This window comes from Pelophylax lessonae (assembly GCF_965119305.1).
Source record: "Pelophylax lessonae genome assembly, chromosome: 13".
Lineage (NCBI taxonomy): Eukaryota > Metazoa > Chordata > Amphibia > Anura > Ranidae > Pelophylax > Pelophylax lessonae.
The window spans coordinates 116,916,653-116,931,543 of NC_138780.1; the positions used below are offsets into that span (position 1 = coordinate 116,916,653).

Here is a 14,891-nt window from a genome sequence, read left to right on the forward strand (position 1 = left end):
ATATATATATATATATATATATATAGTAGTGTTAACCATGCTGCAGATTTTTTTTTTGTAAATCCTTTATATATTTATATATAAGCTCCAAAAGTCTGGGAAAACAGCTTGCCGAAAAATCTTTATATATATATATATATATATATTTATATATATATATATATATAAGCTCCAAAAGTCTGGGAAAACAGCTTGCCGAAAACTCCAACTATATACTGTACAGCGGCTCCAATTGTCGGGCGCATGCGCAGTTGAGTTTAAAGTTCTTGCCGAGAAATTCAACTCTCGTGCACAGTTTTCGCCGCTGTGCACGGGCATCGACTCCCGCGGCCAGGCATTGTATTGCAAGTTCCATTGGAAATCTCCTAGCCGCTCGTACTCGCGGCGGAAGTGACGTCTGGGGTTGAATTATTCGGCAAGTTGAAATAATCGGCAGTACACCGGCTCTAAGAAACATGTTGTTTGTTTTTCTTTCAACATTTCTGGTATTTTCTAATTTGCATAGCAAAAAATATTCGTGATTTTTAAATACCACTTAAAAAAAAAAAAAAAAAAAAAAAAAAAGCTTAGTCTAAGAGCGGAAAAAAAATATTTAATTTTGGGTGCTGTGTTGCATAACTGAGTAATTGTCATTCAAATTGTGACAGCGCTGAGGGCATGTAGAATGGCCTGGACTGGAAGCGGGTGAAAGTATACAGACTTGAAGTGGTTGATGGCATGTTACTTATTCGTAATCCTTATTGAACTATTCAAGATTGTTTTATCTTGGTGGCTTCCTCAAAATTGTCTAGTCCGCCATCCATCTGTTGTTTGTTAGCTGTTCTGCTCAAATGCAGATAACTACAAAGCTATTTAAATGTAGCGCAGCACACAAAGACCAGGCTTAGATACCTGATGCACTTTTTGGCCTTGTGATAATTATGATATAGAAAACTAACATTTTTAGCACAGGAGAAGGAAAGCACGGATGGGGTGCAGAGAGGTAGAGAGTATTTAGATCACTTGCTCTGATCAGGGAGTCCTGATCTATTGAGATCTGACCTCAGCTGTATGCACAAAGAATGATACTTGCAGGAAACCAATTGCAGCCTTAAATGGTTACAAACGGTGACCTTGTTCAACATACATGGATACATTTGTACTCTGGCTTTTATCTGTAATAGGCCTGAAAGGATACATTTTATAGTTAACACAGTACAACATTTATTTGTTCTGCAAATTGAAGGTTTACATTCAGATGTGTTCATCGCCATAGAAAGCATACTTTCACTGCAATAAATGCTTTACCTTCACTTACTAATTGCCAGTTGTCTGCTCTTTTTGTTGCCTTTGTTCATTTTATTTCTGGAAATGAATAATTAGGAGTAAAGTACAGAATACATTTGCTTAGCAATATTGTTAACCACTTTTGTTTTCTTGCATTTATAGACTTTATAAAGAACGGTTGAGTCAAGTAGATGCCAAATTACAAGAAGTAATTGCTGGTAAAGCTCCAGAATACCTAGAACCACTTGCAGCTTTGCAGGAGAACATGCAGATCCGGACAAAGGTGGCAGGTAGATAACCTTCTTTGTATGTTGGATGTGAAAATGGCATTCCTTTATCTGGTCTTCAGGGCAAATGCCAGCTTGTACCATACTTGTAAAGATGCCAGATCCACAGCATTGCAATAGCAGTGTCCTTTCCATAAAACATATGCTGACTGAAATATGCAAGCCATTGTTGGACAGGTCTCCTGAAAATGTTCTCTTCCTGGTTTATGCTAATCCTGTAGCTTTAACGCGTTGCAAAGGCTGTTTTAATTTTTAATTTTTTTTTTGCTAAATTAATAGTAATCATTTTGTATACTTACCTGCTCTTTACAATGGTATTGCACAGAGCAGCCCCAAACCTCCTCTTCTAGGGGTCTCCCTTTGTTCTCTTCTGTGTGTATCCCCATAGCCAACTGTGTGTTATGGGGGCACTCATGCGGGTTTGCTCCTGAGCCCTGCTGTGTGTTCATAGACACACACTGCATGGTTCAGTCCTGCCCCCTGCACATGATTTGATTGACAGCAGCAGGAGGCAATGACTCCCTCTGCTGCCTCTGTGTCCTGTGAGATGAATAGAGACCAGCGCTGTTGCAGATGTGCACAGTGTTGGATTGAGATAAGACTGGGGTAGATATATATGGGGGGTAAAACCACTACTGGGATATTGCATTACCTTGATGTAGGGAATACATTTTAAGGTAAAAACCCTTTCCTTTTAAACAACTTTTTTAAATTCAGAGAAACTGACCCAAGAACCAATAAGCAGTGCAGTAATTCTGGTGTTACTTTGATCTACTTGTATGGCAGGTCCTTTTTAAAAAAGCATAATTTTGAATCACTTACTGAGCATTTAAAGAATGCAATGGTCCTTCCATAGGCTCCAATATTTTGTATCCAGTCTATTCAAGAAAAGCCACACCTTATGATGTCAATCCTCATAGTTGAGGACGTGTACACAGATCGTCCCTGTCTGTATCCACACCCCTTTGACGCGTTTCATCTGTATTGGGCTTAAAGGATAACTTTACCCCACTTTTGTGGGGGGAAAAAATGGCAAATAAAGAGAACAAAAGTGGAGTTACGCTTTTAATCTTGGAGATTATTATTTTGTAAATGTGTTTAAATTCTAGATCATGTTTAATTTAGGGTAATTTTTCTTATGTTCTAAAAGATTCAATTAGGATTACATCTACCAATCTGCAAACAGCAAGAAAATGCATAAGGGTTTCCACCTTCATACTTTCCCTTCATAGGGATTTATGGAGAAGACTTAGATTAGCCCTCTAGCTGATCTTCATTTTTTGGTGTGGCTCCACACCCTCCAGTGCAAGAGCAGTCATTTTTATCATTCTATTCCTGTGCTGTGGTGTTTTGACAAAGTATTTGTGTATGGTGTCTATCACAACAGCCCTTCAATTCTGCATAGGAAACGGTGTGGACAAAGTTCTTGGAAGGACATTTCTATACCTGTTTGCTGGAATCCCTGGTAAAATTGTCATATACCCAGTGGTGATGCATTGCCATTGACACACAATAACCACTCCCCAGCAGGGTAGCTGAACAGGTTTAGTGTGACTTTAATTGATGAGTTGACTCCTAGAGAAAAGCCAGAAAGTATATTATAAAAGCCATCTTTATTAGTGTCATTCCAACCATACCAGATTAGGTTGGTGATGAATTGAATCACCAAACTTTTCTGGTATGACTGGAGTGAATCTAAAAAAAATGGCTTTTATAATATACTTATGAACTTTGGCTTTTCTCTAGGAGACAAATCGCCAAAGGCTACGTATTTCAAGGCGGCAACACCACTTTTTTTTTTTTGTGTGTGAAAAAGCAGGTATAAAATCCATTCACAAAACAAAAAGGTATATTCTACATGAAGCCAATATATAAACCTACAATCACGTGTATCTTTTTGAGGTAGAACAGGGAGAAGGAACATGACATGAAAACAGAGTCTTTAGACATATTATTTATTTTTTTTTTTTATTGGTCAGGGTAGTCCTACCAAAGGAGACTTGTTGGGTATTTCCTAGGGTTATATAAAAAGATTAAGGTTTAAAGCAAGGAGAGAGAGAGAGAGAGGAGAAAAAAAAGGGGGAGGGACAGATAATAAGGGGGAAGGGTACATATTGGGGGCTGGGGAGGGCCCATTTAAAAAAAAAAAAAAATTAACTATCCTAGTTCAATGATCATCAATTTGGGATCCACGTCTTGTTGCAACTTCTATAGGAGTGTACCCATCTCCAATGCTAGGAGGCAGGAGACACTAACTAGAACAGATCTCTAGGTCCCCCTCCAATGACATGAGATTAAAGGTAGATTGATCTAGACGTAATCCATGCTTTCCAAACTTTGCCAAACTTCAGGGGACATTTAGGATCCATGTAGGTTAGTTTATATAGAGTAAGTACAGAGTCAATTAACAGGTGCCATTGGGCAACCATAGGGGGAGCAGCTAGCTTCCAGCTTTGTAGAACAACCTCCCCAGCATAAAAACACAAATAAAATAATAGCGTTGTATGTGTAGAATTTGCCACTGAGTCATTGATGCCCAAGAGGAGCATTTTGGGATCCAATGTCACGGAGATCTGTGACCGCATTAATGTCCATCACAACCACCTTCCAAAATTCCTGGATGACCGGACAATCCCAGATAACATGGAAATGTCACCACCTGCTTACATTTTAGGACATGTCTCTGGGGGTGTAGGATGTATCCGTGATAGACGCTGAGGAGTGTAATATGCTCTATGTAAGAATTTATGCTGAATAAATCTATCTCTGGAAGAGTATATACTGCTGTAAGTCCCATTCCTCTCTTGAAAGGATAAGAATATTTTTCTTCCAAGAGTGGAATAGGAGAGGGTCCCTATCCGTTTCTCCACATGTGATGTGGAGATATATTGAGGATAATATTTTGTCTGCATTACGAGTGGTAAGGAACCTCTCCACCACATGAGGCGTTATGATGACTGGCCCGGGGAACTGCGCCTGCGCTGCATGCTTCAACTGCATGTATGAAAAAGGCATCCATGGGGGGAGCTGAAATGTTGCCTGCAAAGTGGGAAGGGGAGCAGAGATCCGGCTTTTCACAATTCCCTATCTGGCTCACACACTGGGATCAGGAATGGATCTAAAATGTGGTAGTTTAGGGCAGTGTTCGACAAACCCCGGTTGCCAGGTCGCCATGGCGACCAGAAACCGCGTCCTGGCTCCTGATTTGCCGCCAGCCCACTCTCTGACTGATCAGCTCAGAGTGTCAGGCAGCTGATGCTTCGCTCTCCCCCTCCGTGTTTTCCCTGGAGCCGTGCAGTAATCTGAAGTCCGGCTGTGAGTAACCTGAGAGGGGAGGGGCCGGCCTCCTCTCTTCTGCCAGAGTAAGGTCCGTTCCTGAATGGCTGCTCTCTGAGCTCTCCTATGCTGCCCCGTAGCGTCCTTATCAGGCTGGCCTTCCTCCCCCAGAACGCACAGTATTTCAGACCTTGGAGAAGAGTGAGGAGGAGGAGGAGGGGGACCCGGTAGCCTGGGTGGCCTTTACCTGACCCTGCAGGCAGACTGTCACTACTGTGAGGGAGGGGGGGAGAGTTCTGGTGGAGGATAGAGCACGGGGGCTGCCTGTGTGTGTTCTGTGTCCATGCTGTGACACACTGAGCCGCTGTTCTCATAGTGCAAAGTTGTTTAAGGTGTGCTGTGAGGTGGAGGGGAGATGAGGCTGGCATGCTTTAAAATGATCTTTTTATGTCCTGATAAAGCCCTGTGTATTATCAACAATCACCACAGGGGGACACACAGGCAGGAAGTAGCTGCAAAGAGGCAACAGAAGATCAGCAGCGCTGGGATACTTCTTTCATCCTTTTCTGTGTTTTAGTTAAATGTCACAAAGGCTTTATTTAGATGTGCAGTTGGGTGGTAAGCATGCGCTGTAAAGACATGTTTTTGCCACCCACCAACAGCCACCCTTAATCTACAATAGGCAGAAGATTAGGGTATTTTATATGCCGCAGTCATGATGCATTCGCATAAAAGGAGTTTCCCCTATAACAGGTTTTTAATGTGATTCTTTCTGGCCAGCCCATAACCTTGATGTAATGCGTTACATTGGAGTTATTGACTGACCGCTCTGCTGTAAGTTATGCCCCATACACACGTGCAGATTATCTGCAGACTTTTGTCTGCAGACTTACCTTTTCTATGTAGTGCAAGGGCCTGCCGGATTGCATACAAATTGAAAGTGTTTAGGTTTGACCTCATATTATATTGTTTTGGTAAGTCTGCAGACAAAAGTCTGCAGATAATCTGCACGTGTGTATGGGGCATTAGAGTTAGGGGGCGCAAATTACTTGCCCTGACAACCCACGCTACCCAAAAAAAACTGGCTCCTAACTTTTTTAGCTGGCTCCTAGATTCATAGCAAATTTGTCAAGCCCTGGTTTAGGGTTACCCCATAGCGTAGTGTGGGGCAAAACAGTATTTCTCTTACGTCCTCCGACAGTCGCCGCCTCCTCTAAGTCATCACAATTGGATATTGTCCACCTGTCCGTAGGACCAGCTAGGCATATAGACTTAGTCAAAAGACAAAAGGCATTAGCATATACACACCCACGGGGGCTGTCCCATCTGGCCAATATCCCCCCTGCATCACCACTCCCAACTCAGTTTTAATCTGCCTAGCATCAGGACTAGTTAGGCTTTCCTTCTGCTGGGGCTTCTGTCTCAGCCTTCCTGATCTTTTATTTGATTTTCTTTGAAAATGTCAGTTTTTTTTCTCTCACTTTACTAGCTGTTTATTTTGTCAGCTTTAGTGTTAGTTTATTCTTCGGATGAAGATGGATCATGCGGTGCTGGGATTCGGACTGGCCGCCCTGGTTCTCCAGGGCACTGAGGGTCAGATGGACCCCCAGCCCGCCATCGAGCGTTCAGCTATGGTTCGCCCTGGCACTAAGAACGACCCATCCCTATTCGATGCAGGGATGCAGCCGTGAGGTGGCTACCTCACAGGACTCGTCTGCGGTGCTGCAGCGTCATGTCCCTGGCTCACGGCACTCCCTGTCAGATGAGGACAGAGGTTTATCCGTGCATAGAGGCTCCCCCACGCCATTGTACAGGTAAGTACTTTTCTGTGTGGGGCCTCTGTCTGGGGTGGCAGTCTGTGTTGCTGTGTGTCCCCATGTCTGTGCCTGTGTGACTCCCTGTGCGATCCCTGCGGGGTTCGTTTTTGTACAGATATGTCTGTTTGCTGGGGGTCACTGTCCCTGTGTCACCTTAGGTGCATGTTTGGGGGTACAGCCGTGTGTCTGGTGCGGCGACCGCTGCGGACGAAAATTTGCGCGGTCCGCCATGTTTTTTGCTATGCACACTGTGTGGCCCCTCTGGGGCGAGTATACCGCTCGTTTTTGGCGCCATCCGCCGCCATTTTAGGGGCGGGAGAACGATCGGTTCCGCCGCATGTCGGCGGCCATTTTAGTGAAGCCTCCTATGCTTCCCTATGGGGCAGCCATTTTCCCTGAGGTCTGGCTTATAGCCAGCCCCTCCCAACAGCATTTCCTTTTTCTCTGCGACAGCACAGGCACAGGTAGCAATGATCTGCAGGCTCTGCAGTGTATCCCTCTGTCTTCTTCTGCATACTGCTTCTGGCTCAGTTTTTTTCTTTCTCCTTTGGGGGTCTTCATTGCTGTGACAGTAGCGGTGGGCTGCGCACTCCGCAGCGCTATTTAAGGGGACAGTACGCTAATTTTTTGCACTGTAATTTTTTACTGTATTGAGCCATGGATTCTCAGGAAAGCAAGTTTCCTCCTGCTTTGGTGGGGGGCCCCAGCTCTCCTGTGGCCCCGCTGCGACCTGATCTGGCTGCAGTAGTGGCAAATATGGAAATGCTGATGTCTGAACGGGCTGCGAGAACACAGCGGTACCTTCGGTTAGCTATTGCAGAGGACCACTACCAGTTTGTGGCGTTACCTTTCGGTCTCGCTTCGGCACCAAGGGTGTTTACCAAGGTGTTGGCACCGGTCCTGGGCCTGCTACGGGCCCAGGGCATTGCGGTCCTGGGGTACCTGGACGATCTGCTTCTGAGATTGAGAGCCAGCCAGGACCTTGTGCGCGATCTGTCCATCACGGTACAGACGCTCCAGGAGTTCGGATGGACCATCAACGTTCAGAAATCAGTGTTGTCTCCGTCGATTCGCCTTCCCTATCTGGGAATGGTTCTGGACTCTGCTCAGGCAAAGGTATTCTTGCCGGAGGGCAAGCTCCGGACTTTGCGGGACGAACTCAGGTCCCTCAGGGACAATCCGTCCTCATCACTCAGGACCTGCATGCGGGGCCTGGGGTTGATGGTGTCGGCCTTCGAGGCGATTCCCTTTGCCCAGTTCCACGCGCGGGCTCTCCAGACGGAGATCCTGGCCAGGTGGGACAGACTTCCTCAGTCCTTGGATCTGGATGTCTCCTTGAGTCGCCAGACCAGATTGGCTCTTCTGTGGTGGATCCAGTCCTCGGCGGTGGCGGAAGGCAAGTCCTTCCGCCCTGTGGTGTGGACAGTGGTTACCACGGACGCCAGCCTGTCGGGCTGGGGTGGAGTCCTGGGCAACCTATCTGCCCAGGGCACTTGGTCGGAGGAGGAATCCTCCCTCCCGATAAATGTACTTGGAACTAAGAGCGATACATTCCGGGTGTGAAAAATTGGCAGGCCGACTATCTGAGCCGCCAGACCCTGGACCAGGGGGAATGGTCCCTTCACCCGGAGGTCTTTCAGATGCTGTGTGCGAATTGGGGATCCCCAGATGTGGATCTGTTCGCATCCCGGCTAAACCGAAAGGTGGAAAGCTTCGTGGCATGATCGCGCGATCCGTTGGCGGACGCTTCGGATGCGTTGGTGGCCCCTTGGCATCAGTATCGTCTGCTGTGCGCCTTTCCTCCGATTGTTGCTATCCCGGTTCCTTCGCAGATTGGCCTCGGAACCGCACATGGTGATTCTGGTGGCACCGGACTGGCCTCGCCGGTCCTGGTACGCCGACGTTGTTCGCCTGGCAGTGGCACCTTCGTGGCGCCTGCCTCTGCGGGAAGATCTCCTGTCTCAAGGTCCGATCTTCCATCCTGCTTTACAGTCGCCGGCTTTAACGGCCTGGCTGTTGAGACCCAGGTCTTGAAGGACAAGGGTCTATCCTCTGAGGTTATCCCTACCTTGATCAAGGCTAGGAAATCTTCCTCTGGTAAGATCTATTACCGTACCTGGAAGGCCTACTTCAACTGGTGTGAGTCCAGGGGGTTTTCCCCTCGTTCTTACTCGGTGTCGAATCTTGGCTTTCCTCCAGTCTGGTGTGGATCAGCGCCTGGCGCTGGCCACAATAAAGGGCCAGGTGTCAGCACTGGCGGTCCTTTTCCAACGCCCTGTGGCGTCTCATTCCTTGGTGCGCACATTCATTCAAGGTGTGCGACATTTGGCTCCTCCCAGAAAGGAGCCTTTACCTCCATGGGACCTGAACTTGGTCCTGTCCGCGTTGCAGCGGGCTCCCTTTGAATATATCAGGGAGATATCGTTGCCTCTGCTGTCGAAGAAAGTTGCTTTTCTTGTGGCGATCACTTCGGCTCGCAGAGTGTCGGAGCTGGCGGCGTTGTCTTGCCGCTCCCCTTACTTGATAATTCACAGGGATAAGGTGGTTTTGCGACCACCCCCATCCTTCCTTCTCAAGGTGATCTCGGATTATCACCTTAATGAGGACATTGTCCTGCCTTCGCTTTGTTCGAAGCCAATACATCCAAAGGAGATTGCCTTGCATTCCTTGGATGTTGTCAGGGCGATCAGGGTTTACCTGTCGTCTACGGAGTCCTTTCGGAAGACGGATTCCCTCTTTGTCCTTCCTGAGGGACCTCGGAAGGGCATGGCTGCGTCCGCAGCGACTATTGCCAAATGGATCAGACAGACCATTGAACAGGCTTACGCCTTGAAGGAACGGGTTCTGCCCTTCCCTGTTAGGGCGCACTCTACCAGGTCTTTGAGTACTTCCTGGACCTATTGGCATCGGGCCTCGGTGGCCCAGGTGTGCAGGGCGGCGACTTGGTCGTCGGTGCACACGTTTTCCAAGTTCTACAAAGTAGACATTCTGGCATCAGCTGATGCTTCTTTTGGCCGCAAAGTTCTCAGTGCGGCTGTGTCATGATGGACCCTTGAGTTTTTTTCTCTGGGTCCCTGGCTGTTGGCATTTGCTTTCCTGGGCTGTTGCTCCTGTTGAGCATGTTTTTTTTCTCTGTTGCCCAGTTGGTTCTTACAGTGATTGTAAGATTCCTTTCTCTGATGTGGGTACTGCGTTGCCTTTTCTACGGTTGCGTCTCCCACCCCTCATGTCTATACTGCTTTGGGACATCCCAATTGTGATGACTTAGAGGAGGCGGCGACTGCCGGAGGACGTAAGAGAAAACAGAATTTTTGTAAAATCTTACCTGTAAAATTCCTTTCTCTGAGTCCTCCGACAGTCGCCGCCCCCGCCCCTCTTTTGTGGGGTTCTTATTACCTACTGCTATGCTACCAAACTGAGTTGAGAGTGGTGATGCAGGGGGGGTATTGGCCAGATGGGACAGCCCCCGTGGGTGTGTATATGCTAATGCCTTTTGTCTTTTGACTAAGTCTATATGCCTAGCTGGTCCTACGGACAGGTGGACAATACCCAATTGTGATGACTTAGAGGAGGCGGCGACTGTCGGAGGACTCAGAGAAAGGAATTTTACAGGTAAGATTTTACAAAAATTCAGTTTTTCCGCTCCAATAGCTGCCGTTGCTTCTTCTTATACCCGCGTGAAGCCGCCGCTTGTGGGATAGCCTTCATCCCTTGTTAGGGCAGAATATGATCCCACAATGGCAGCTTCTAAGTTAACAGCTGGGTTAGACTTGGCTTGGACAACCCGCCAGTGGACCGTGACCAGCACCGCCGTCCAATAGTATTTCTGAAAGCAGGGCATTGCTAGTCTGCCAGAGAATAGAGGGGGCTGTATTTCATGTTTAGCTATCCTAGGGGCTGCCCCAGCCCAGATGAAGGATGAAATGAGCCCATCTAGCTTTTGGAAAAATGCACCAGGAATAGGGATTGGGGTTTTTCCTAAAAATATAAAGGAATTTTGGAAGAAATGTCATCTTAAGGACATTTACCCATCCAACTGTGGTTAAAGGGAGTGTTTTCTATATCTGGGATTTAAGTATTTGCTTCTGCAGCACAGGGTATAAATTGTCAGCCAGGTAATAAGATGGGTTGTTGCGTATTACAATACCAAGATACTTGAACTGGGATACCCATTGTCTCAAGCCTGTCATTAGGCTTGAGAAAGAGGCATTGCTGCCTCCAAAATGCAAAGCCATTCCCCCTCCGCACCCTTCTACATCTGATATTGACCATATTCCCATGCAGTCAGACTGGCTCCTGAGCTATTGTGTATTCTCAGGTTTTGAGCTTTTGCATCTCCTAATACTGACAGTGTTGCTCCCATCTGTGTAAGATGACTCCGATGCTCATGGATGACCTTTTTTAAGCTTGATATGGATATTTATTCCTACTTCATGTGGGTTGCATTGCCATGCCTGTGCGCAGATTGGGCCAGATTGCCCTGTAAAATCTTCCTAATTTGTATTGAACACATTTACATGGCAGTCTTTAATTACATTCGGTGTCGGAGTAACTATACCCAGGCCCTGATTTTTTTAGTTTTTTTTTTTCTCTGAAATGTATACACATGTGTTTATACATTTATAGAAGCATGGTTAAAGAGAGACTCTTCATGATGATCAGCTCACTGCTGATATACACATCAGGGCTACATAAGAGGAAGGGGTTTGTCGTTGAAAATAAAGCTTTGTTAATTAAACAAAGTGGCTCCTAATTTTTTTTTTTTTTAGCTGGCTCCTAGATTCAAAGCAAATTTGTCAAGCGGTGGGTAAGCTATGGTATATGTGGGCACATGAAGCTGCTTAAAAAGGTTAGCACAGCTTGACAGCCAAAAAAGCCATGTATACAAATGATTACAGATAAATCTCTCATTCATTCTTACTGGTTTCTAGAAGCCCTGTTCACAAACTATGTAACCCTTTTGCTGGAAGTAGTTAAAAGTTGCATGGACTCAAATCATTTTGTGCAGAAAGACAAACTCCATTAGATGCAACACTCTGCCACTATTTTAAAATATATCCACAGATCATTACTGCTCTGGTTTGTGTACACCATGCTGATCTTTGCTTGAATTGTAATCCGAAAGCATGCTAATATTACATTGTTTCCCAAGTTATGAGTAATAAATGCATTTCACAGAAAATGCAGGCTATGTATGTGAACATATTTTTTTTTTTTTTCCAAAATATCTTTATTGAGGATTAACATGAAAAGAAACTGGCATACAGCAAATTCACAGTAACGTCTGTGTTAACAGGTGTGATAAGATTTCAAACATATTCTGACATCAGTAAGACATTGGTATTTAAAAAGCAGTAACAGTATGTGATGTAGCATATTTTAAGGGAAAATACTAAATCTTATTAAATCGCAATGAAAATCATAAGGAATAAGTCTGCTCAAACAAATGACCTTAAATCTCGAATAGATAAAAAGAGAGTGGTATATGAAAAAGGTTACAGAAAGTAAGCCTATTTTGAGTAGGTGTATGGGTTTAAAAAGAGGTTCTATAAGTGTGGTATATTTTAACCATATAATCAGTTCGAAATAAAGAGTGATAGAATAAAAATTGAAAGGGTGTTAACAAGACTCATTTAAGTGGGATGATATAGTCTGCTGTATGACGCAACTCCCTGGACGGAAAAGGGGTTTGCCCCCCCCACAATCTCATAGGATGTAGGGTGCTTACCCCCCCCCCCCCCCATGGTGGGAGCAGCGTACCCAGCCAAAATGAAAAGCGCAAAAAAAAAAAAAAAAAAAAAGGAAAGATGTAGTGATTCTCCTAAAGGAGGTGAACATATTTTTATAGTTCTAATGCTCAGACCAATAGTAAAAGACCTCACAGGGTGTAACCTACCTGTATTTGCCTAACAAAAAATAAGTTTGCCACTTTTGGTAGATTTACTAAAGGAAAATAGGCCGTTCACTTTGCAAGTGCAATTGCGCTTATTTTCCCCAGAGCTTAGTATGTTTTAAAGCTTCACTTTGTAAATAATACCCAAATCGGCTACAAGGAAAATTATAAAAAAAAAAAGCTGCATTTTTGCTTGGACTTGATTAATGATGGAAATCAGCAGAGCTTTACCACATTCACTAAGCTCTAGGGGAAAATGAGTGCAACTGCTTTTGCAAAATTCAGTCTATTTGCCTTTAGTAAATCCACCCCTTTGTATTTTCATAAAGGGGTCATATGTACTCTTGCATCCTCTTTATGTATATTTACCAAAAATGCAGTTTTATCAAGTTTTCTCTTTCTTTTCGATTTCTGTTTTAGGGATATACCGTGAGTTGTGCCTAGAGTCTGTAAAGAACAAACATGACTGTGAAATCCAAGCCGCCCGCCAACACTGTGAGGTATCTTTTTTGTATGCTTAAGCAAATTGATATTAATATGCACATGTTGTTCTACACACACTTTATATACCTAAAGAAATTCAATACAATGGAGTCCAGTCTTGTATAGTAAGTACATCCAGGATTTGTTTGAGCATGAATGTTAGAGTTCATTCACATGCCAATGCTACTCAATGCAGGCCCAATACAAGCACAATGTAAAATACATTGCTTTCAATGGACCCAGTTCTGGGAGAAAATGGGACATACTACATTTAAACACAGCTCAATGCACTACAACATGTCTAAACACAGTGCAGTGTGCATTAAGGAAATGGCAAATAGGCTCTTGCCAACTGCGTATAGCGTGCATCAACTTGTGTTTAACAGAATTCACACGGCATGTTTTCTGTCTAAATGCCCTTTACATTGTGTCACACTGTGGTAACATGGCGTTGTGCAATATCATGCCTTTCATTCTGAATGGCACTCCAACACACCTTCTCAACGCACATGCATTGCAGCACAGCACAACATAATGTGCGCTGCCGCATAGGCTGCATGACTTTTTTTGGTGCATTCAGCAGCCCATTCAAATGCCTACTGGCGAGTAATGTGGGAGACGAATAAATGCTGTTGCATCACACAAGCAGAGGGCATGCAGTAAGACATGTGCAAGGAGAAATAAAAATGTTACAATAAAGATGCACAGGGCTCTACAGACGGGTGTTGCATAGCTTTCCAGCAACATACCATTATCGTTACCTGGTATTTAAGCCGTGATTGACAGAGGAAGTCTGTGCTGAAATAAAACCCCATGTAGTGCTGGGAACTACAGGGGGCTTGCCGAGGACAGCCAGGCATCTGACCACACAAGGTGTTCTGTGGCTAATTACTGGTGTCCAAAGCTGCAGGGTAGGAAAAAGTGGCATACATGTGTGATGAGTAGTGTGTGTGGTGTCCCCCCCCCACAGCCGCTCTAGTCTGGTCAAGTGATCTCCCCTGTGTCATCCAGGCTGTGAGGAGAGAGTGCTCTGACAACTGCTAGTAAAGCATGAAGCAGTGACGTCACCCATAGGCTTCAGTGGACTACCTGTTGTCAGCACTTCCTCCTCTACCCTGTAGCTACGTTGGCTGACACGGGGGAGCTAGTTCACATGACCAGACCAGAGAGGCTTGAAAATAGCGAAGTATATGCATCTTTCTTACACAAGTTAAGTTTTGCATAAGTTTTTAGAGAGGAGCAGACAGCTTTAAGGCAAATTGGGTGTAAACTGAAATTCCACTTTCAAACTTTTTTTATACAAATTTTATGTCTGCAAAACTATCTTCTGTTGCTTTGCAGAGTGAGAAGCTTTTACTGTATGATACTGTTCAAAGTGAACTAGAAGAAAAGATCCGCAGACTGGAGGAGGACCGTCACAGTATTGATATTACATCAGGTAAGCTTAAAAAATGTGAAACCAATATGTAACTACAGATCATGTCCATTTTTCTAATATGTACCTGTATAGGAGACAGATTCCATTCCCCATCATATACTTGTGGTTATGGATTTTTTTTGCTGGCTGTAAAGATAGATTATACGTATAAATTTTCCTGAATGGGGAAAAAAAACAAAACTTTTGCTTTCGTTCATTGACAGACACAGCTCCTGATCTTCATAAACATAGGGTTATACAACCCCTAGGACACTAGGCAGAAAAAGAATCTGGCTATGCCGATGGGCAGTCCCAGGGGCATACTCCCTCTCTGCTATAGGTGCTCAGTTGTTACAAGCAGTGTCAGAAGAATTACAACTCCTCCACAGGGGGGTGCGTGCTGTGTCCATCAATGATCATCAGAGAAATGGATTTTACATTAAGTCAAAAAT

The 14,891-nt window shown here is 44.8% G+C and overlaps 1 protein-coding gene across 1 annotated transcript in view; it reads left to right on the forward strand.

Annotated features, from left to right (window-relative positions):
- The window catches only part of BRMS1L (BRMS1 like transcriptional repressor), an 87,831-nt gene that overhangs the window by 33,288 nt on the left and 39,652 nt on the right, over window positions 1-14,891 (forward strand). Inside the window, exons 3-5 of the mRNA XM_082275618.1 lie at window positions 1,429-1,556; window positions 12,960-13,039; window positions 14,364-14,460. Coding sequence (XP_082131744.1) covers window positions 1,429-1,556; window positions 12,960-13,039; window positions 14,364-14,460 — 305 coding nt within the window. The remainder of the gene's footprint in view (window positions 1-1,428; window positions 1,557-12,959; window positions 13,040-14,363; window positions 14,461-14,891) is intronic.